This window comes from Mesoplodon bidens, assembly GCF_964165515.1.
Source record: "Mesoplodon bidens genome assembly, chromosome: 6".
NCBI classification, from domain to species: Eukaryota; Metazoa; Chordata; class Mammalia; order Artiodactyla; family Ziphiidae; genus Mesoplodon; species Mesoplodon bidens.
The window spans coordinates 31,173,685-31,195,959 of NC_138162.1; the positions used below are offsets into that span (position 1 = coordinate 31,173,685).

A 22,275-nucleotide genomic window follows, 5' to 3' on the forward strand; every position below is an offset into this window, starting at 1 on the left:
ACAATTCCACTAATTGAACACTGACTTTAAAAACCTAGACCCAGGACATAGGTAATGTAGATACATTCTGTATGAAGTCTGGACAACTTAGGGCTCAAGCAACGGAGTATGTAATTATTGTCAGTTGTCATATATGGACAACTTTACATTGCAATGATTTCCCTCCGTGATTGTTATGGGTCAGAACCCACCTGCAACTGCATTTGACCTCTCTATTTGTATTTATGGAGCTCACTGTTATTTGGACATATTTATGAATCTCTAGGTAGGTAAGACTCCTTTTGTTGGCCCAAACATCAGGTGCACATTTTCTTCTTGCTGCTAATGTTTTGGCTTAATCAACTTATCTACATAGATCACTGATATTTTGTGAGTTCCTAGCCTTAGCTACATGAATTTTATTTTTATTTTTTATTTATTATTATTTTTTGCGGTACGCGGGCCTCTCACTGCCGTGGCCTCTCCTGTTGCAGAGCACAGGCTCCGACGCACGGGCCCAGCCGCTCCGCGGCATGTGGGATCTTCCCGGACCAGGGCACGAACCCATGTCCCCTGCATCGGCAGGCGGACTCTCAACCACTGCGCCACCAGGGAAGCCCATGAATTTTCTTTTAAACCTCACTCATCGACCTTGTTTTTTAAATTTCGTTCCTTTGCCTGTCTTTTGGTGTAACAAGATGTAAGTTGGGATTATCTTGGAATTCCAGGTAGAGCTCCAAAGACAAAAGATGGTACCTTCACACTGTAAAGAGAGGAGCTAGGCTGTCTAAGTGGGACTTAATTAAAGATAACAACTAGTCCAGAGAACTTCACTCCCAACAGCCCAAGAAATCAAAAATTTTAAAGGAAATTCATAGAAGGGAATTCAAAAGGTTAGAGTGCTTTTTCTACTCTTCTCTGTATGAGGAAAGTGGTGCTTCTCTTCCCCAAGCCAATTCAGACTCTATTTGAATAGGTAAAGGATTATTTTTTTCTCACATAGCAGTAAGTCTGAGAGAGATGATACCTTCAGTTATCTGCTATTTTCTTGACCCTTCTCCCATGGTCACAGGGCATGCCCCAGCTCAAGACAGAAAAAAAGGAGAAGGGCTCTTCTCAAGGGCATAGTCACTTTAATAAGAGAAGCCACATTGTTTTCATCCTTCTGTTTGTCTATTCTTTTACCAATACCACACTGTCTTGATTACTGTAGATGTACAGTAAGTCTTAGGACTGAGGAGCATCAGTCCTTCAACTTTGTTCTTCTTCATTTAGTTTTCAGAAGCACATCAAACAGATTTCTTCATTTTCATTTGCCCATATTCTAACACATGGCCAACCGCTTGCTGAGAGGCTGGAAAAAAACATATTTAATGTGTTAACTCAACATGCAGAGTTGGATATGCCTTTTGGTTAGCCATTTGATGGTATCCGCAGTTCCTGACAACTGCAGGTGTCAGGAAACCTTGCTATGCAGAGGTCCATGGCATCATTGTGGAGCCCGCAAATGTACCCCATGAATGAGTCAGCACTGGGAGCCTGCTATAAAGAAGAATATCAATAGCAAAAAGAGAACCAAAAACCATAACAAACCCCTGTGAACTAGAAGGCCTTTTGTTCCTTTTCTATAATTCCCTTACCTACTACCTTGACCCTGGAGGACACAGATGGTGGAAGGGGCAGAAGAGGAGGAAAGGTTGAAGGACCACCCCACGCCTCTTTCCCCCACTGCAAGGCTCTGAGCCAGGCAGACCTGAGCTGATGGAGTGGGAGAAGCTCTGAGTTAGATGCAACACTGACATTTTAATTGGATTGGACTCTTAATATTTTAGTATCTTAAATGATGAGGAGGTAATGGGATCTGCTGAGATAAAGTTAAAGGATGGGAAGGGGAGATCTGACATAGGATCATAGTTGGGGGCTTTGTCTGGTGGATGATAGATCCACTTCCTGACTGTGCCCCACTGATTTCAGCCTCTTCAACAAACTGGTTATGCTGGAAACTACAAACTCCTTTAATCCTGGCTGTTGACCCACAGTCCTTACTCCTAATAGGTCTTTCTGGCTCTCATCCAGTAGCCTTTTCATTGCTGTGGGGATGCTGGATCTGTCAGTAAAAGGCAACTTTAGGAGAACATTTTGGGTTGTGTGGGACCAGAGAAAGCCCAGTAGGGAGACTGTAACAGGATAATAACAAATCCTGGTCTGTCACTGCCTGCCTTTGTGATCTCTCTCTAGCTCTGAACTTCCTACTCTGAAATAAATGGTCTAAAGAAAATGATTGTAATAGATACCTCTTGTGATGGCTGCGTGGCTCCCTCCATTCTCAGACATTGCCTCTGATACCTAGGGATGTGACCCAGCATCCCTCCAGAGCTGATCAACAAGGAGAGGACATCTGTCCCAGGCCAGGGCAGGCTCTTTCCTGGCAGTACTGAATAGGGGGACACAGAGACTGAACAATATTAACATTGACTCTCATTAGTAACTGAGGGTAGCCCACATCTACCTACTGCTGCTGGCCTCAGAAATGCCCAACTTCTTGCTCTTTTTGGGAATTGATGGCTGATTCCCTGGTAGCCTTTCGGTAAATCCGTCACTTTGCTTAAGCTGCCCTGAACTATTTTATATGACTTGCAATCCATGTTACTTTTTTTAAAGGGTCCATTCAACTTCCAAAATTCTCTTATTCTTTGATTTAATGGTACCTGTTACTCTTGAACAGAGATGAATTATAACTTTGAGTGCTAGTAACCATAGACACCTGGCAACTATGGCACCGGTGGGTGAGTGCAGTTTTGGAAGTCTTTATGCTGATGAACACTAGAGATATTCCTTTTCATAACATCAGATATTTTAAGTAGGTAAATTTGTACTTGTTACACATGGAGAATATTTTTAGTTTAATAGTTCATATTAGAGGTATAAGTGATGTTTACAGAAAAAGATTTTAGTTTCCAGTGCAAGAAATAAGTGAGCCAAGTTATATTTTTCAAGTCACCATATCAGTGTGTATTATTAGATACACAGAGTCTAAAGAGTTGAGTTTATAATTGAATTGGTTTATCGCTTAAATCTCATGTGCCAGGATCTCACTGTACTGATTGAATTCAGGACAATAGGTGCTCTTTAGTTAATCCTCCTTGATAATGCTGACCATTAAAAAAATAGAAATTAAATTTAACGTTTTGTCTTAAATGTCATATTTTACTACACTATAGATGGAAAGGGCATAGTTATCAAATCCCTATGAAAACAACTTCAGAATGAAAATCCCTAACCAGAATACTAAAGTTTAGAAGTGTAATTGGCTCCTCTAATATGAAACTTCCTCATCATGGACTCTTCATGGTTTTTAAAACGTTATTGACTCCCCAAAGTGAAAGGAATGCCAATCAGTGGATAGAAAGCAGTATTGCAGAGAAGAAATAGCTAGGATTACCTCTGTGGTACTGGGTTTTGGGATGTTGCCAACTTGATCCGGGGATGGATGATCAAGCTGAGACCAAGAAGGGTTATATAGAATTAACTTGATGATTAATATTAGATGCATAACCATAATGTTTGTACAAATAGAGGAACATGCTGCCAAAAAATTTATTCGTTTATAAAGTAGTTCTTAACTAGGGGCGATTCCCCCTCCCAAGACAAAAATGTCTAGAGACATTTTTGGTTGTCACAATTGGTGTGTGTGCGTGTGCTGCCGGCATCTAGTGGGTAGAGGCCAGGGATGCTGTTAAACATCCCATAACACACCCCATAAGACAACTAAGAATTGTTCAGCCCAAAATGTCAATAGCATTGAGGTTGAAAAACCTGGTTTATAACAATTAGTTTCACATGTTTTTGTACTCAAAATGCTTCACATATGTTTAGTCAAAATTCTTTTCCATTTCCGGAAGGGGGGCTAAGGCTAAGTATTTTCACCTCGGCCCGCGGCCTAGAAAAGCCTAGAAAAACCTCCTCTTTTCTTCCGCCTACCGGTCCACGAGTCAGTGCCCTGAGCAGAGCCCAGGAAACGAACCTTGGCGCGCGCTGGTGCGGCCGCCCCCTTTCTCGGGGAGGGGCCGGGGGCGAGGGCGCTGGGAGGTCTTTTCTCGAGTTCACGTGGCCGGAGGGTCAGATTGCGGATCTCCCTTTTGCGGCGGCGGCCAAAGAGCAAGAGTACGAACTGTGGCAACCAGAGTCATGGCAGGACAGGCATTTAGAAAGTTTCTTCCCGTATTTGACCGAGCGTTAGTTGAAAGAAGTGCAGCCGAAACTGTAACCAAAGGAGGCATTATGCTTCCAGAAAAATCACAAGGAAAAGTATTGCAAGCAACAGTAGTAGCTGTTAGATCAAGCTCTAAAAGAAAGGGTGGAGAGATTCAACCAGTTAGTGTGAAAGTTGGAGATAAAGTTCTTCTCCCAGAATATGGAGGCACCAAAGTAGTTGTAGACGACAAGGATTATTTCTTACTTAGAGATGGTGACATTCTTGGAAACTACGTCGACTAAAATAAGTCACTATTGAAATGGCATCACGTGAAGCTGCCACTGAAGTTCTGAAATCTTTCTTCATGTAAATAATTTCCCTGTTTCTTTTATAATAAAGTAATGATATCCAAACTAAAAACAAAAACACCCTCTTTTCCAGATATTCATACAGTTAGACCACTTTTGCTTTCTAATAGATAAGCAGTACTTTATAATTTGATTTATCTGCAATAATTATGTAACTTTGTAAACCGCTTCCAAAAGTCAGGGCAGGTTTTAATTTTCGCAAGTAATTTCCCCAAATCTTGCCTCTCCCTGTCATCAATTCAAAGCCTTCCCTCATTTTATTGCCCACTTGCTTCTGTTTGGCCCATTTCATTAGACTAAATAACTGAAGCACTGACCAGAAGCAAATATAGTGAGCACAGTTAACGTTTAGACAGAACTTGGCTTTTTGTGAGGTGATATCATTTCCCTTAGATTAAAAAAAAGTATTCTTTAGGCTCTAGGCAGATGGGGATCCAGCTTATTTTCACAGTTTGGAAATGCAACAAATTTCAGATTACTCGTAGAGTCTGACTCAATGATTAATTCTCTTCTGTTGGAATTAATATATTTAGGGAAAGCAAAATATTTGATTTATCTTTTTTAAAAAAATTCTGATGCTTTTCACTATTGCCATATTGGTGTTAATAATGAATTTAAGTATACCCCAGAATGATACTGGCATAGACATATGATTTAGAGATGTTATAGTATTTTTTTTAAGTCCAAGGACAAAACACATATTTTGTGGAGTCTAATTAAAGACTTTAAAACTGTAAAATCTTTTGGGAAATAACATCCAAGTTCTGCCCCTAAATTCACAAAGCTAAAGAAATGTATAAAAATTATGAAAGAACAAACTGAAACATCAAAGTATAAATATTCACAGCAGTTGCTTTTTTTTCTTTAGTTTGGCTAGAGGTCTAAAAGCCTTTCTCTAATAAGAGGTGCTTGCTTAGAAAACCACATATGAAAAGTATCTTAGCAACTCTATTCTTTCTTGATAAGTAGTGAAATGTAGAGATTTACTACAATTTTCCCCACATTTTGAACACTTAGTGTTCAGGGCAGGGCCTCTGACATCCAGCAAAATGCCTGGTACATAGCAAAAAGCACTTGTTAAATGAATTAAAATGAACAGACAAATATTCAGATGAAAAAAATCAATGCAAGTCTGCAGTTCTTGCTCCCATGCGGCTCTTACTTATCTAGCAGCTCATGCTATTTCCAGTTTCCTGGTGTCCGCATGATCTGTTGACACATCAAATAAAAAATGTGCCAAACTAAACTTGTTTTTTTCTACCCAAGTCTGCTCCTCATTCTTGTTTCCTATTTTTCTGAATGTAACCATAATTCTCCTACTCACCCATTCCCCACATCCTTTTTTGACAGGTTGAGGTGATACCCAGCCTATTCTGGTTCTATTGCATCTTTCCCCATCCAGTTCCCTGCTCCTAGTGTCCTCAGCCTCCACTACATTTTGTTTGGAACTGTGAATATCCTCCATTTTCGCCTGTCCGTAGTCTCTTTTTACCAAACTTTCCTAATCTTGTTGCTCGACTGCCACCCTCCCTCCCACCTCACCACCCCCACCCCCCACACACACAAAAAGAAGAGCGCAGTTTAGCATAATGGTTGAGAGACTGGATTCTGGCTCGGATTTGTCTGAGCATAAAATGTAGTGATCAAGAGCTTAGACTCTGGGGCCAAACCACTTGGTTTTTGGTCTGCCATTCAATTTCTCACTTCGTAGTCCAGCCAGAGTACTTCCCTCCATCTTTCCCTTAGCTTTTAGAGGCTGGTTTGCCTTACCACTTCCCTGAAATAGCCTTCCTCTCCTTGGAACTTGCCCTATCACGGCACCTATACTTATTATTACCCTCTTTGTAATCTCCCTTGGGAAAACACGTTTCTTGAGGGCAGGATATTTTATTTTTTATCTCTCCAATAAGTGACGGTGTGATTTGCATACTGTGGTTCCTCGAGAAATGTTAGGTGAATGAAATCAATTCACAGAAATAAATCCGACTCTGAGCGTCTCCCCTTGTGGACTGCGTTTATCCAAAATCATAAAACTTTACACTAAAAAACGGTGAATAAAATGTATGTAAATTAAACCTTTAAAAAAGCCGACTTAAATTTTTTTCTTTAGGATCCCAGAGAGTCCTGAGGACGTTTATGGGTTTCATGTATCAATACTTAGCATATTAGAAATAACTGAGAAACATTTAAAATAGTTCTTTATGTATTCGTTCTAAAAATAATAAATGCACTAAATGTTAAGAGAAATAATGCATATTCATTATTTATGTTGTATTCCTCTGACCATTCTCCGCGTCTTGCACAGCTCTCAGCACGCAGAAGCGCTGGACTCTTATTAGGAGAACAAGGTCCTGCCCTCCTCACCCCGCCCAGCGGCCAACCGCCAGCGCGTCCGAGGCTCCTGGGACACGCGGCCCGCCCATTCCGCGCGCCGGCGCCGGGTGCCAAGGCGCACGCGCAGAGCTCCGAGAGTCCCAACCGAAGAGCGGGCGGCCGCGGCCGTTTCTTCCCCCTCCTCTCGTCGCGCACGCCGGGAACCAGTCGCCACGGCTGCTTCGGCTGCGGCGGTCGGTCGTCGCGATGCACTCTCAGTGGGATGAGCTGACCTTTGCCTTTTCTCGTACTTCCATGTTTCCCTTTTTTGACATCGCCCACTACCTGGTGTCGGTGATGGCACTGAAGCATCAGCCGGGTGAGTGCGGGGCGGCGAGGACCGGCCCCCTCGGGATCCCCCTCACCGCGAGGACGGCCTGAGCAGGGTAGCGGCCGAGCTGCCCCCTGCCCGGAGTCCTATAGTCGAGCTGGAGGGGCGCCGAGAGGTGGCCTGTCCGACCCCTCGAGTACAGGTGGGGAAAATGAGGCCCGGGCGGTCCTCGCCAAAGGAGGCGCGGGGTTGGGGGGAGTGCGGGGGCGCCCCACCGCCGCGGGCGGGACTCCCGGAACAGATGACAGGGCGGCCGCAGCCGCTGTTGGGAGCCCAGGACTGCCCGCGTCCGCCCAGGGGCTGCGCCGTCTCCCGGCGGTGCCACCAGTTCCTTGGAAAGTATTTTAAAATGACCTGGGAACAAAGCTCCCGGAGACAGCACGTCTGACTTCGTCGCTTGGGGTAGTGAATGGTTCTGGACGGCTCTCCGGTTTTGAAAGTTGAGTAAACACTGAAATAAAGAGCCTTAAGTAGGCACCCCCAAGTTCCCCTTAACGCAGAGGTCTCCCACCTTGTTTAGCATGTTAGAACAATGATTGCTGAGAGGAGTGGATTCCCATTTTGGGTCATATGAGTGACGTTGTACAAGAAAAGCCATTTGGCGTAGCTTCCCTTCTCTGTACAGTGGGGATATGGTCTTAATACAGAGTTTTGAGTTCTTTCAAGTATGCATACAAGGAGCAATATTTGTTTTTTCTTGTATTTTACATTCAGGATATGTTTGCTCCTGTATTGCTTTACTTTTGCCGTTAGTCTACCTGCCTTTTCATTTTATGCTTTCTTCTTTTTTTGAGGTCAGGCATTTTCTTTGCCTTACTTTCTCTGTGTTCATGCTGCCTTGAATCTGCCTTGTCCTACAGTCAATGAGTGAGGGATTAAGGATGATGCTGTACCTCTTATGGTCTGTTTTTTTTCGTTTTTTTTTGTTTTCTTTAAAACCCTTGGACCTCAGAAATATTTTTCATTGAAATTGAAATTTGTAGCTCAGCCTAAATCATTGTTTGGTAGCAGTTTTGACTTGGATAAGGGGAATATTAGTGTATTAAATCGGGACAGATAATCTGCATAAGAGACTGCTTCCTTGATTTGAAAATAAGTACATTTTATTATTATGCCATATTCAGTATTTGGTATTTTCTTGTATAGCTTAAATCAGAGGTTCTCAAAGTGTGGTCCAGGAGCCGCTGGGGTTCCTGACACTTCCAACTCAAAATTATTTTCATAATAACATGCAGATGTCATCTTTTTCACACTCATTTTCTCACAAGTGTACAGTGGAGTTTTCCAGAGGCCACATGACCTGCCGTACTGTAACAGGTTGAATGCAGAAGCAGATAGGAGAATCCATCTGTTTTCTATTTGAAGCGGTCATGAAAGAGATTTACTAAAAAAGTGTGAGTTTCCTCACCAAATATTTTTTGCTTTGGAAAATAGTTATTTTTCATGAAGAGTACATTATTTGTTAACATTTAGTGCATTTATCATTTTAAAAATATTCATTTTTCAAAGAACTATTCAAAAATTGTCTCATTTATAATTTCTAATAAGCTAAATATTGATAACCCACATAAAGAAAAGCTTTTTAGGGGGTCTTCAAGAATTTTGTTTTGGAGTCAGCCTTTTTAAAGGTTTAATTTACCTGTATTATATTCACCCTTTCTAATATAAAGTTCTGTGGTTTTGGACAAACACATACAGTCATGTAACTACCACCACAATCAAGATAGAGAACAGTTTCATCACCCACCCCAGTCCCTCCTGCCCCTTCGTAGTCAGCCCTCCCCAAGCCCCTGGCAACCATTCATCTGCTCACTAATTTTGGGGATGCAGAGGAGTCCTGAGACCAAAAACCTTGAGAACCACTGGACTAATTGGACACTAGTACAGTATTACACATGGTGTAAAAATATATTCCAGTACCAGTACTTGTAAACATGTAAAAATTATAGAATTCACACAAAAGAGTAAACCTGCTTTTACCAGAATTGTGTTACACTGTCCTTCCACCATACTGGCTGTTATCAGTCCTAAATGTCTTGTCTTTCTGATGATCAGAAAACATAGTTTTCATTTGCATCTGTCATAGTTACTAATGTTTGCTGGCCATTTGTATTTATACTTATATAAATCTATTGAGTTGATCATATTGTTTTTCCTGTTTAAAATGTAATACATTTAAAAAATGAATTATCCTTACATTTTTGGAATAAACTGATGTATTAGTTTAATTCATTAGGGATTTTCATTTGCCAAGACTTATATAAAAACTTTACTTAATTGGCAACTTTTTTCTGTTCCCCCTGGACTGATTCTTTAGAACACAGACCTGTAGTGCAATAAAACCACAATTCATCTATGTACTGCTACCCGGGTTCTTCTTATCCTTATCTCCTCAAGCATGTTACTCCTTGAGACTCTTGACTTTTGGAATGTACTCCATCAGTGCCAGTACCTCACTCCCCACTTTCTATAGTTTACATCTTATGGCTTACAGACTATGCCTAGATCTAGACTACTGAGGGCAAGTGGGTAAAGGGGATCAACTCTTCCTATCTGTGGTGTTGATAAGGATGGCATCTTTTTTTTTGTTTGGTTTAGGTTGTAGGCCTTCAAATCCAAGGAAAGATACCCCCTACCCCCTTCCTTTTCCATGTGACTTGCGCTTCATAAGTGAAACCATCAGGGGGTATTTTTTAAATTGTTTATTTATTGTAAAATTTTTATTGGAGTATGGTTGCTTTATAATGTTGTGTTAGCCTCCACTGCACAACAAAGTGAATCAGCCATACACATACAGATATCCCCTCCCATTTAGATTACCACAGCATGAGCGGGTATTTAATATGTTGGATTTTTTTTTATTTCTTAGTTTACTTCCATTTGCCTCATACTTAACCTTAGTTCCTCCTGAACTCTGGCATCTGATTGTCTATAGCTTTAAGTTTTGGCCAGTAGTGTAGGGGGTTTTTTTGTTTGTTTTTTCTGTTTTCCTGGGCATTTTATTAGGAAGTTGGAAAATGAGGCTTTGGGAATTGTTGCTCAGAAACCATTTTAACAGAATGTTTATGTCATCAGTTGTAATCTCTCTTACACTTTTAATCTGTGTTCTCTGTTTTTTTCTTATTTAAGTGTTCATTAAAATAAACACATTTTTTTAATCCTACATTCATATCCCATTGCTATTTTCTGTAAGACATCCTGAAAATTTAATCTACAATGATCTCCACTTGATTTTTACACACAAAATCTGTTATTTTACTCTTAATTCTCTGACCACTATTTTGCTAACTTCCCTCAAATCATATGTAGTTCAATTAAGCAAGTATTCACTGCAGTAGGTAGTATATTAGACGTTGAGGATACCAAGATGAAAGTTACTGTTCCAGCTCTAAAAGAAGTCAACTGTGCTGTTGTCACCGTCATCTCCTCTGCCTCCCCCTCCTCCTCCTCCTCCTTCTCTTTCCTTGCAGTGGCACATAAGGTTGCACTACCTTTCTATACAGTAATAATATTCATTCATTTCAGATACATGCAAAACATTTCAGTGTCTTCGTTCTAGTCCTCATACATCTCTTTAGGTAGGTATTATTGAACACATTTTACAGGTGAGTAGTCTTACAGGAATAACATAACCTTACTTAAGTCACATAGTTTAGTAAATTATGGAGCTAGTTCTTGGGCTAATTTCAGAGTTCTCAATTCTGTGCTCTCTCTTTGCAGATACATTTAATGTTCCAGGTTTCTCAATAGTTAGCAATTTCCCAATAAGTTGTCATTGGACATCGTTATTTTCTCCCATGATTTCGGTCATTTCCACATCATCACTCAGTTTCTCATTTGTTTCCAGGGATTAAATCCAGGAATAAAGTTTGTCATTGTTCCTTCCTCTAATCTGTGGGAGATGAAAAGATTAATAAAACAAGAATTTATCAGTTCTGGGGATCCTGGGAGGATGGCAGCATACTTTTGCTATCTTTATGAATTCCGACGTAAACACAGACAGAAAAGTGCAAAAGTGATCGTAAATGTATAGTTCAGTGAATTTTCAGAATGAGCGCAACTATGTTAATCAACATCCAGGTAAAAATAGAACCACTATGATCCCCCCAAAGCCCTCTTTGTTATAGCATGCTCTTAAAAGAGCAGATTCTGCCCAGTGTGGGGTGGAAAAGGATGTCTCAGAAATGACAGTCCATAATTTACTTATGTGAGTACAGAGAGTCTTACTTAAATATCTTTAATATATATTTTTAACATCTTTATTGGAGTATAATTGCTTTACAATGTTGTGTCAGTTTCTGCTGTATAAAAAAGTGAATTAGCTATATGTATACATATATTATACATGTATCCCCATATCCCCTCCCTCTTGAGTCTCCCTCTCACCCTCCCTATCCCACCCCTCTAGGTGGTCACAAAGCACCGAGCTGATCTCCCTGTGCTATGTGGCTGCTTCCCACTAGCTACCTATTTTACATTTGGTAGTGTATGTATGTCCATGCCACTCTCTCACTTCCTCCCAGTTTACCCTTCCCCCTGCCCGTGTACTCAAGTCCATTCCCTACATTTGCATCTTTATTCCTGTCCTGCCCCTAGGTTCTTCAGAAACTTTTTTTTTTTTTTTTAGATTCCATATATATGTGTTAGCGTACAATGTTTGTTTTTATCTTTCTGACATACTTCACTCTGTATGACAGTCTCTAGGTCCATCCACCTCATTATAAATACCTCAATTTCGTTTCTTTTTATGGCTGAGTAATATTCCATTGAATACATGTGCCAGATCTTCTTTACCCATTCATCTGTCGATGGACACTTAGGTTGCTTCCATGTCCTGGCTATTGTAGATAGTGCTGCAATGAACATTACGGTACAAGACTCTTTTTGAATTATGGTTTTCTCAGGGTATATGCCCAGTAGTGGGACTGCTGGGTCCTATGGTAGTTCTATTTTAGTTATTTAAGGAACCTCCATACTGTTTTCCATAGTGGCTGTATCAATTGACATTCCCACCAACAGTGCAAAAGGGTTCCCTTTTCTCCACAGCCTCTCTGGCAGTTATTGTTTGTAGATTTTTTGATAATGGCCATTCTGACTGATGTCAGGTGATACCTCATTGTAGTTTTGATTTGCATTTCTCTAATGATTAGTGATGTTGAGCATCTTTTCATGTGTTTGTTGGCAATCTGTATATCTTTGGAGAAATGTCTATTTAGGTCTTCTGCCCATTGTTGGATTGGGTTGTTTGTTTTTTTTGATACTGAGCTGCATGAGCTGCTTGTATATTTTGGACATTAATCCTTTGTCGGTTGCTTCATTTGCAAATATTTTCTCCTATTCTGAGGGTTGTCTTTTCCTCTTGTTTATGGTTTCCTTTGCAGTGCAAAAGCTTTGAAGTTTCATTAGGTCCCACTTGTTTATTTTTGTTTTTACTTCCATTTCTCTAGGAGGTGGGTCAAAAAGGATCTTGCTGTGATTTATGTCATAGAGTGTTCTGCCTATGTTTTCCTCTAAGAGTTTGATAGTGTCTGGCCTTACATTTAGGTCTTTAATCCATTTAGAGTTTATTTTTGTGTATGGTGTTAGGGAGTGTTCTAATTTCATTCTTTTACATGTAGCTGTCCAGTTTTCCCAGCACCACTTATTGAAGAGGCTGTGTTTTCTCCACTGTATATTCTTGCGTCCTTTATCAAAGACAAGGTGACCGTATGTGTGTGGGTTTATCTCTGGGCTTTCTGTCCTGTTCCACTGATCTATATTTCTGTTTTTGTGCCAGTACCATATTGTCTTGATTACTGTAGCTTTGTAGTGTAGTCTGAAGTCAGGGAGCCCAGTTCCTCCAGCTCTGTTTTCCTTTCTCATGATTGCTTTGGCTATTTGGGGTCTTTTTGTTTCCATACAAATTGTGAAATTTTTTGTTTTAGTTTGGTGAAAAATGCCACAGGTAGTTTGATAGGAATTGCATTGAATCTATAGATTGCTTTGGGTGGTATAGTCATTTTCACAATGTTGATTCTTCCAATCCAAGAATATGATATATCTCTCCTCTTTTTATCATCTTTAATTCCTTTCATCAGTGTCATATAGTTTTCTGCATACAGGTCTTTTGTCTCCTTAGGTAGGTTTATTCTTAGGTATTTTACTCTTTTTGTTGCAGTGGTAAATGGGAGTGTTTCCTTAATTTCTCTCTCAGATTTTTCGTCATTAGTGTATAGGAATGCAAGAGATTTCTGTGCATTAATTTTGTATACTGCTATTTTACCAGATTCATTGGTTCGCTCTAGTAGTTTTCGGGTAGCATCTTTAGGATTCTCTATGTATAGTATCATGTCAGCTGCAAAGAGTGACAGTTTTACTTCTTCTTTTCCAATTTGGATTCCTTTTCTTCCTTTTTCTTCTCTGATTGCTGTGGCTAAAACTTCCAGAGAGTGTGCAACCTTGTCTTGTTCCTGATCTTAGTGGGAATGGTTTTAGTTGTTCACCATTGAGAACGATGTTGGCTGTGGGTTTGTCATATATAGCCTTTATTATGTTGAGGTAAGTTCCCTCTATGCCTGCTTTCTGGAGGGTTTTTATCATAAATATGTGTTGAATTTTGTTGAAAGCTTTTTCTGCATCTATTGAGATGATCATATGATTTTCTCTTTCAGTTTGTTAATATGGTGTATCACATTGATTGATTTGCCTATATTGAAGAATCCATGCATTCCTGGGATAAACCCCACTAGATCATGGTGTATGATGCTTTCAATGTGCTGTTGAATTCTGTTTGCTAGTATTTTGTCGGGGATTTTTGCATTTATGTTCATCAGTGATATTGGCCTGTTGTTTTCTTTCTTTGTGACCTCTTTGGTTTTGGTATCAGGTGATGGTGGCCTTGTAGAATGCATTTGGGAGTGTTCCTCCATCTGCTATGTTTTGGAAGAGTTTGAGAAGGATAGGTGTTAGTTCTTCTCTAAATGTTGATAGAATTTGCCTGTGAAGCCATCTAGTCCTGGGCTTTGTCTGTTGGAAGATATTTAATCACAGCTTCAATTTCAGTGCTTGTGATTGGTCTGCTTATATTTTCTATTTCTTCCTGGTTCAGTCTCGGAAGGTTGTGCTTTTCTAAGAGTTTGTCCATTTCTTCCAGGTTGTCCATTTTATTGGCATAGAGTTGCTTGTAGTAATCTCTCATGGTCCTTTGTATTTCTTCAGTGTCAGTTGTTACTTCTCCTTTTTCATTTGTAATTCTTTTGATTTGAGCCTTTTCCCTTTTTTTTCTTGATGAGTCTGGCTAATGGTTTATCAATTTTGCTTATCTTCTCAAAAAAAACAGGTTTTAGTCTTATTGGTCTTTGCTATTGTGTCCTTCATTTCTTTTTCATTTATATCTGATCTGGTTTTTATGATTTCTTTGTCTCTGCTAATATATATTTTATTGTTGTTCTTTCTCTAATTGCTTTAGGTGTAAGGTTTGATTGTTCATTTGAGATGTTTCTTGTTTCTTGAGGTAAGATTGTTTTGCTATAATCTTTCCTCTTAGAACTGCTTTTGCTGCATCCCATAGGTCTTAGGTCATCGTATTTTCATTGTCATTTGTTTCTAGGTATTTTTTGATTTCCTCTTTGGTTTCCTCAGTGGTCTCTTGGTTATTAAGTAGTTTATTGTTTAGCCTCCATGTGTTTGTATTTTTTACAGGTTTTTTCCTGTAATTGCTATCTAGTCTCATAGCGTTGTGCTACAAAACATACTTGATACGATTCCAATTTTCTTAAGTTTACCAAGGCTTGATGTGTGACCCAAGATACGATCCTTTCTGCAGAATGTTCCATGAGCACTTGAGAAGAAAGTGTATTCTGTTGTTTTTGGACGTCCTATAAATGTCAATTAAGTCCATCTTGTTTAATGTGTCATTTAAAGCTTGCATTTCCTTATTTATTTTCATTTTGGATGACCTGTCCATTGGTGAAAGTGGGGTGTTAAAGTCCCCTGCTATTATTGTGTTACTGTTGATTTCCCCTTTCATGGTTGTTAACATTTGCCTTATGTATTGAGGTGCTCCTATGTTGGATGCATAAGCATTTACAATTGTTATATGTTTTTCTTGGATTGATCCCTTGTTCATTATGTAGTGTCTTTCTTTGTCTGTTGTAATAGTCTTTATTTTAAAGTCTATTTTATCTGATATGAGTATTGCTACTCCAGCTTTCTTTTGATTTCCATTGGCATGGAATATCTTTCTTCATCTTCTCACTTTCAGTCTGTATGTGTCCCTAGGTCTGAAGTTGGTCTCTTGTAAACAGCGTATATATGGGTCTTGTTTTTGTATCCATTCAGCCAGTCTGTGTCTTTTGGTTGGAGTGTTTAATCCATTTACGTTTAAGGTAATTATCGATATGTATGTTCCTATTACTGTTTTCTTAATTGTTTCAGGTTTGTTATTGTAGGTCTTTTCCTTCCCTTGTGTTTTCTGCGTAGAGAATTTCCGTTAGCATTTGTTGTAAAGCTGGTTTGGTGGTGCTGAATTCTGTTAGCTTTTGCTTGTCTGTAAAGGTTTTAATTTCTCCGTCGAATCTGAATGAGATCCTTGCTGGGTACAGTAATCTTGGTTGTAGGTTTTTCCCTTTCATCACTTTAAATATGTCCTGCCGCTCCCTCTGGCTTGCAGGGTTTCTGCTGAAAGATCAACTGTTAACCTTTTGGGGATCCCCTTGTATGTTATTTGTTGCTTTTCCCTTGCTGCTTTTAATATTTTTTCTTTTTATGTAATTTTTGATAGTTTGAGCAATATGTGTCTTGGCGTGTTTCTCCTTGGATTTGTTCTCTAGGGGACTGTACACTTCCTGGAGTTGATTGACTATTTCCTTTGTCATATTAGGGAAGTTTTCAACTATAATCTCTTCAAATATTTTCTCAGACTCTTTTTCTCTTCTTCTTCTGGGAGCCCTATAATTCAAATGTTGGTGCGTTTAATGTTGTCCCAGAGGTCTCTGAGACTGTCCTCAATTCTTTTCATTCTTTTTTCTTTATTCTGCTCTCTGGTAGTTATTTCCACTATTTTATATTCCAGGTCACTTATCCGTGCTTCTGCCTCAGTTATTCTGCTATTGATTCCTTCTAGAGCATTTTAAATTTCACTTATTGTGTTGTTCATCATTGTTTGTTTGCTCTTTAGTTCTTCTAGTTCTTTGTCAAATGTATCTTGTATTTTCTCCATTCTATTTCCAAGATTTTGGATTATATTTACTATCATTACTTTGAATTCTTTTTCAGGTAGACTGCCTATGTCATCTTCATTTGTTTGGTCTGTTGGGTTTTCACTTTGCTCCTTCATGTGCTGAGTATTTCTCTGTATTCTCAGTTTGCTTAACTTACTGTGTTTGGGGTCTCCTTTTTGCAGGCTGCAGGTTCGTAGTTCCCGTTGTTTTGGGAGTCTGCCCCCAGTGGGTAAGGTTGGTTCAGTTGGTTGTGTAGGTTTGCTGGTGGAGGGCACTGGTGCCTGTGTTCTGGTGGACGAGGCTGGATCTTGTCTTTCTGGTGGGCAGGACCGTGTCCAGTGTTATGTTTTGAGGTGTCTGTGAACTTATGATTTTAGGCAGCCTCTCTGCTAATGAGTGGGGTCGTGTTCTTGTCTTGTTAGTTGTTTGGCATGGGGTGTCCAGCACTGGAGCTTGCTGGTCGTTGAGAGGAGCAGGGTCTTAGTGTTGAGATGGAGATCTCTTGGAGAGCTCTCGCTGACTGATATTACATGGGGCCAGGAGGTCTTAGTGGTCTAACGTCCTGAACTCTGCTCTCCCACCTCAGAGGCTCAGGCCTAACACCTGGCTGGAGCACCAAGACCCTGTCTGCTACCCGGCTCAGAAGAGAAGGGCGAAAAACAAAGAAAGAAAAATAAATAAATAAAATAAATGTAGTTATTAAAATAAAAACTAAGAATAAATAAAAAAGAGAGCAAGCAAACCAGTAAACAAATCCACCAATGATAAGAAGCACTAAAAACTGTACTATGATAATCATAGAAATTAGTAACCACGGTGTTGCATTCAGCAAACCCCAAGTGTACAGTTGATCCCAAAGTCCACCGTCTCAATTTTGGGATGATTCGTTGTCTATTCAGGTATTTCACAATGCAGGGTACATCAGGTTGATTGTGGAGATTTAATCCGCTGCTCCTGAGGCTGCTGGGAGAAATTTCCCTTTCTCTTCTTTGTTCCCACAGCTCCTGGGGTTCAGCTTTGGATTTGGCCCCGCCTCTGCGTGTAGGTCGCCCTCTGGCGTCTGTTCTTCGCCCAGACAGGACGGGGTTAAAGGAGCAGCTGATGAGGGGGCTCTGGCTCACTCAGGCCGGGGGTCGGGAGGGGTACAGAATGTGGGGTGAGCCTGCGGCAGCAGAGGCTGGCATGACGTTGTAACAGCCTGAGGCGTGCCGTGTGTTCTCCCGGGGAAGTTGCCTCTGGATCTCGGGACCCTGGCAGTGGCGCGCCACACAGGCTCCCTGGAGGGGAGGTGTGGATAGTGACCTGTGCTTGTACACAGGCTTCTTGGTGGCTGCAGAAGCAGGCTTAGCGTTTCACGCCTGTCTCTGTTGTCCATGCTGATAGCTGCAGCTTGCGCCTGTTTCTGAAGCGCGTTCTGAATCTCCTCTCCTCACACATCCCGAAACAATGGTCTCTTAGGCAGTTAGCCTCTTAGGCAGTTAGCCTGCCTCTTAGCCTCTTAGGCAGTTCCATACTTTTCCCCGGACTCTCTCCTGGTTAGCTGTGGCGCATTAGCCCCCTTCAGGCTGTGTTCACTCAGCCAACCCCAGTCGTCTCCCTGGGATCTCACCTCTGAAGCCCGAGCCTCAGCTCCCAGCCCCCATCCACCCTGGTCGGTGAGCAGACAAACCTCTCAGGCTGTTGAGTGCTGGTCAGCACTGACCTCTGTGTGGGAGTCTCTCCGCTTTGCCCTCCGCACCCCTGTTGCTGCGCTCTCCTCCGTGGCTCTGAGGCTTCCCCCTCCCACCCACTCCCCATCTCCGCCAGTGAAGGGGCTTCCTTCCTAGTGTGTGGAAACTGTTCCTCCTTCACAGCTCCCTCCCCGAGTTGCAGGTCCTATCTCTATTCTTTTGTCTCTGTTTTTTCTTTTTTCCTTTTCCCTACCCAGGCAGGTGGGGAGTTTCTTGCCTTTTGGGAGGTCTGAGGTCTTCTGCCAGCATTCAGTAGGTGTTCTGTAGGAGTTGTTCCACACGTACATGTATTTTTAATGTATTTGTTGGGAGGAATGTGATCTATATGTCTTACTCCTCCGTCGTCTTGAAGGTCCTCTCTTTACTATTTTTTAACCTAAAGGAAAGTTAGAATCTTTGAGTGACCTGACAAAACATTGATCAGGGAGTGTGCTGTAGTAGAAAGCGTTCATAAAGTCAGGAGTCAGAAGACCAGTGTTTAGTTCAAACTCTGCCACTAACTAGGTAGCTTGGGCTAAGAACTTAAAACTCAATATTTATGCCATGGGTGAGGTGGACCAGAACACCAGCTGAGCAGTGTCCCCTCTCCAGGAGTCTTCAGTTTTGACTCTAAAGAGCTCTTCCTCCAAGCTTCTAAGTTTTAATAATTTCAGCCTATCCTTTGTTCCCCCAGGAGTGGTAACAGCTTTCTACAGTCGATACTTTTGTGACACCCTAGTATTTACTTTTTCAAATATCTAGTTAACAATTTTATACCTACTTACTTCTTTATATTAAATCCTTTCTGTTAATAAAACTTTGTATTTTCTGTTTCCTGACTGGACTCTGGTACAGAAACCTAGGAGTGGGGTTTAACTACATGCTTTCTGGTTTCCATATGTAATATTAAGGTATCTAACGTGCTGGCTGTTTCCTGTCCATAGATCTAGTCAGTATAATGCCTTCCGTGTGGCAGGCCAGTGTGATGTTCTGTGGACTCTCAATATGATCAAAATTTCTGTGGACTTTTTTAGAGAGCAGGAGAGTTGACATAGATCTGAGGCAAGACTGTGATAGTGTACTGTTAAACCTGCCAGGTAAAAGCAAAGTGTTTCTGGGATTCTTTGCAAATTAATATGGAGAAAAAAAGCATTTCTTTACTAGGTTACAGAGGTTAATGCTGATTTGTTCTAGTAAAAATACTGTATTTTGAATACCAGCTGCAGTTGGAGTCATTACCGGTCTACATTTAAGATAGTTCACAATTATTTTTCAAGATCCATCTGCTTTACATATAGTGCAAACAAGCAAGTTAAGTGGAATGTGATAGCTATCATCATCTTTCATCTTTCATGTTTTTGGTTATGGTACTCATCTCTGTAATACTGCTTTGTAAAAATCTCTTGGTGAGGAGAAGAAACTCTAGGGGCTTCTACCTGATCATTCCTATCAGAATGATTCTTATTCCAAGGATCAGAGAATCAATATGCAGAGGGTGCCAGTTGCTAAGTATGTCTAGTCTAGTTATACATTAAGCAACTGGAGAAATAACCACAGCCGTGGATTTACTTGGCCCACTGTGATTCATACTTGATATAAAGCTCCTTGAATTGTGTCACACATAATCTCTAAGCCATTGTTGCCTACATGATTATTTTAAAATATTTTGATGAAAAAGCATACTTGAGGCATATGAGCTAGATGATGTTGTTAATTTTTCTCTTTAAAGAGATAAATCTATAAATGGGAAAGACTAGGGCAAAAGTTTACTAATATGCAATTTAAAAATACTTAACCTCTGGAGATGAGGCTTTAAGAAGGCTAGAGCATTCCCCTGCTTCTTTCTGGAAGTCATATTAACCACCAGCAAACTGAATGCTAACTGTTTGGAAATAGCTACAGTGTAACTAGTTCTTAAAAATGGAGACACACTGTGGAACGAAAGTAGACTGAGTCTATCAAAATAAAGAAGTCATGTGTGCAGTACATTAAAGAATATCTTTCTAGTCTTTGTTTTAACTAAGTCAGTAAAAGTATGTTAAACATAGTCTAGTAATTCATTTGGCCAGAGAATGGGATTATTTTGTGGATGTGATTTTAAATGAATTTAAGGGAGTAGAATGTGACTTTATTTCTCAGCTTTCATTTCATAATGAAAATATTTTGATTAATGAAAATATTTTGATGTTAAAGTCCCCAGGTGATTATATGTACTTTAGATATCTTATACTTTGAATTAGATCCAGGTCTCGATGTGACAAATTTTGCTAAGGGTTTTGGGGGAAAGAATGCTATTGATAACGTGTAACAAACATCTTAACTCAAGGTAGGACGGAGAATTTTTTTTCTCTTTTAAATGTCAGTATGTTAAAAATAATGTGTATAAATTAACACAGCTTATTCGTTAGCTAAAGGAATACACCTTTGTTTAAAACTGAGAAGAAATTAAAGATATCGTATTAACTATTTTTTTCCTACTGAAAATTATTTATATGCCCCAAAGATATACAGCTGTTTCTGGTTAACTTTCTGTATTTTTTTTTAATACAAATTTTGAAAGCATCATACTTTTATTTATTTATTTATTTGGCCCTGTCTCATGGCATGCCGGATCTTAGTTCCCTGACCAGGGATTAAACCCGCACCCCCTGTGGTAGAAGCACAGAGCCTTAACCACTGGACTGCCAGGGGAGTCCCTGTGTTTTCATAATTTAACTTCACATTAAACTAGCTGGTGCCAGTATGATACATACAAAGGAACATCATACCCAAAGAACTTTGTCATACGATTGCGTCATGCTGAAAAATGTGTTATGGTAGTGTGTGTACTGAAGAAAGCTTTAAAGGAAGGCCTGTTTGAGTTAGAGAAATATTTCTGGCTGACATAGTTTTGAAAATCAGGCAAAAAAGACCATTATGAGAGAGACCCTCCCTTCAACTCTGTTCTTTTCCTTTCTTTTTTGGTCTAATAAAATCTTAGTTTCATTGATTTAATACTGTTGGGGTTATGAGTACATTTTCAGTGCCATAATGTGTCATTCTCATCCCAGCTTTGCAGTAAGGACTCAAAAGAATTATATCTTGGGCTCAGACAATTGAGTCAGAAGCAGCCCAAGGGTTGCATTCTCCTTGCCTCTTTTCTCTCTTGTCAGTGATCAGTCCATTCAGCACACAAATCAACAGAGTGTCTGACATGTACTAGGTAGTAAATATGTATTTTTATGTATATTCTCTTATTTTAAGTTCTTGTAAGTTCTGTATTATTCTCATTTTATGAAACTTGAAGTTTAAGCCAAGAGAGGTTAGAGGTCCTACAAAGAGTCACAAAACTGGTACGTAATCACAGTTATCTCTGTGACTTGTGATAAAACTAAGGGAAATTAATGGTAGTAAAATTGTCATACTTACACTCTTGAAATATTGCACGTATATTTTTCTGTTGTACGGTAAACATTTGTAGAGCATCTACTTTATACTAAAGCTTCTTAGAGTCTCAAGGGGTATCAGTCTTCTGGTGGAGCTAACACTTGTGAACAAAAACTAGAAAGTGATATATTTTCAGAGGAAAGGATAAAACACCGTGGAAGTTGAGGGAAAAGGAAAGTTATTTTGACAAACTTAATCAGAAATACATATTACATGAGTGAATAATTTGTGTGAAAGCATCAAATTTAGTAAATTTGATTTGGATTGTTTTAGTGGTCAAAGGAAAACTTTTTTGGTATATTTGAATTTGCCTAAGCCAAATTGTTGTGTCAGATGGATGATAGTAATGCTAAATCTTCCATTAGAACAACCCTAAGGGATACAGAGGATACAGACATATTCCCTAATTGTATATTTACCAGAAGTAATCAGTTACTTTGGAATGTGTCTTCATAGTAACTGTGTAACCGTGGGCCCATTGTAGCTCTCATTCAGTTAGAGCTCCCATTTCCAGAATGTGTGTGCAGAGCTAACCAGGGTATGGCCTGAGAGAGAGAGAGGGACACACCCACACCCACACAGACAAACACACCCGAGGACAAACAAGGTTGGGGGAGAAGAAGGTCTTGAGGGGGAAGAGGGGTGTGCATGTGTAAATAAGCACAGAAAAAGAAGTCTGGAAGTTGTCACCCTA

At 40.1% G+C, this 22,275-nt stretch overlaps 3 protein-coding genes across 5 annotated transcripts in view; all 3 read left to right on the forward strand.

The window, feature by feature from the left end:
- The window catches only part of LOC308619537 (trimeric intracellular cation channel type B-like), a 289,391-nt gene that overhangs the window by 19,008 nt on the left and 248,108 nt on the right, over positions 1-22,275 (forward strand). The gene's annotated exons all lie outside the window — the stretch shown is intronic.
- Positions 4,127-4,996, forward strand: LOC308619540 (10 kDa heat shock protein, mitochondrial-like). Its single transcript, XM_081238442.1, has one exon. The coding sequence runs from the start codon at positions 4,168-4,170 to the stop codon at positions 4,474-4,476; it is 309 nt and encodes a 102-aa protein (XP_081094568.1). The 5' UTR covers positions 4,127-4,167; the 3' UTR covers positions 4,477-4,996.
- Positions 7,031-22,275, forward strand: part of TMEM38B (transmembrane protein 38B) — a 116,375-nt gene continuing 101,130 nt past the window's right edge. For all 3 annotated transcript variants that reach the window (XM_081238440.1, XM_081238438.1, XM_081238439.1), the window contains exon 1: positions 7,031-7,234. In XM_081238440.1, coding sequence (XP_081094566.1) covers positions 7,123-7,234 — 112 coding nt within the window. In that variant the 5' untranslated portion in view covers positions 7,031-7,122. The remainder of the gene's footprint in view (positions 7,235-22,275) is intronic.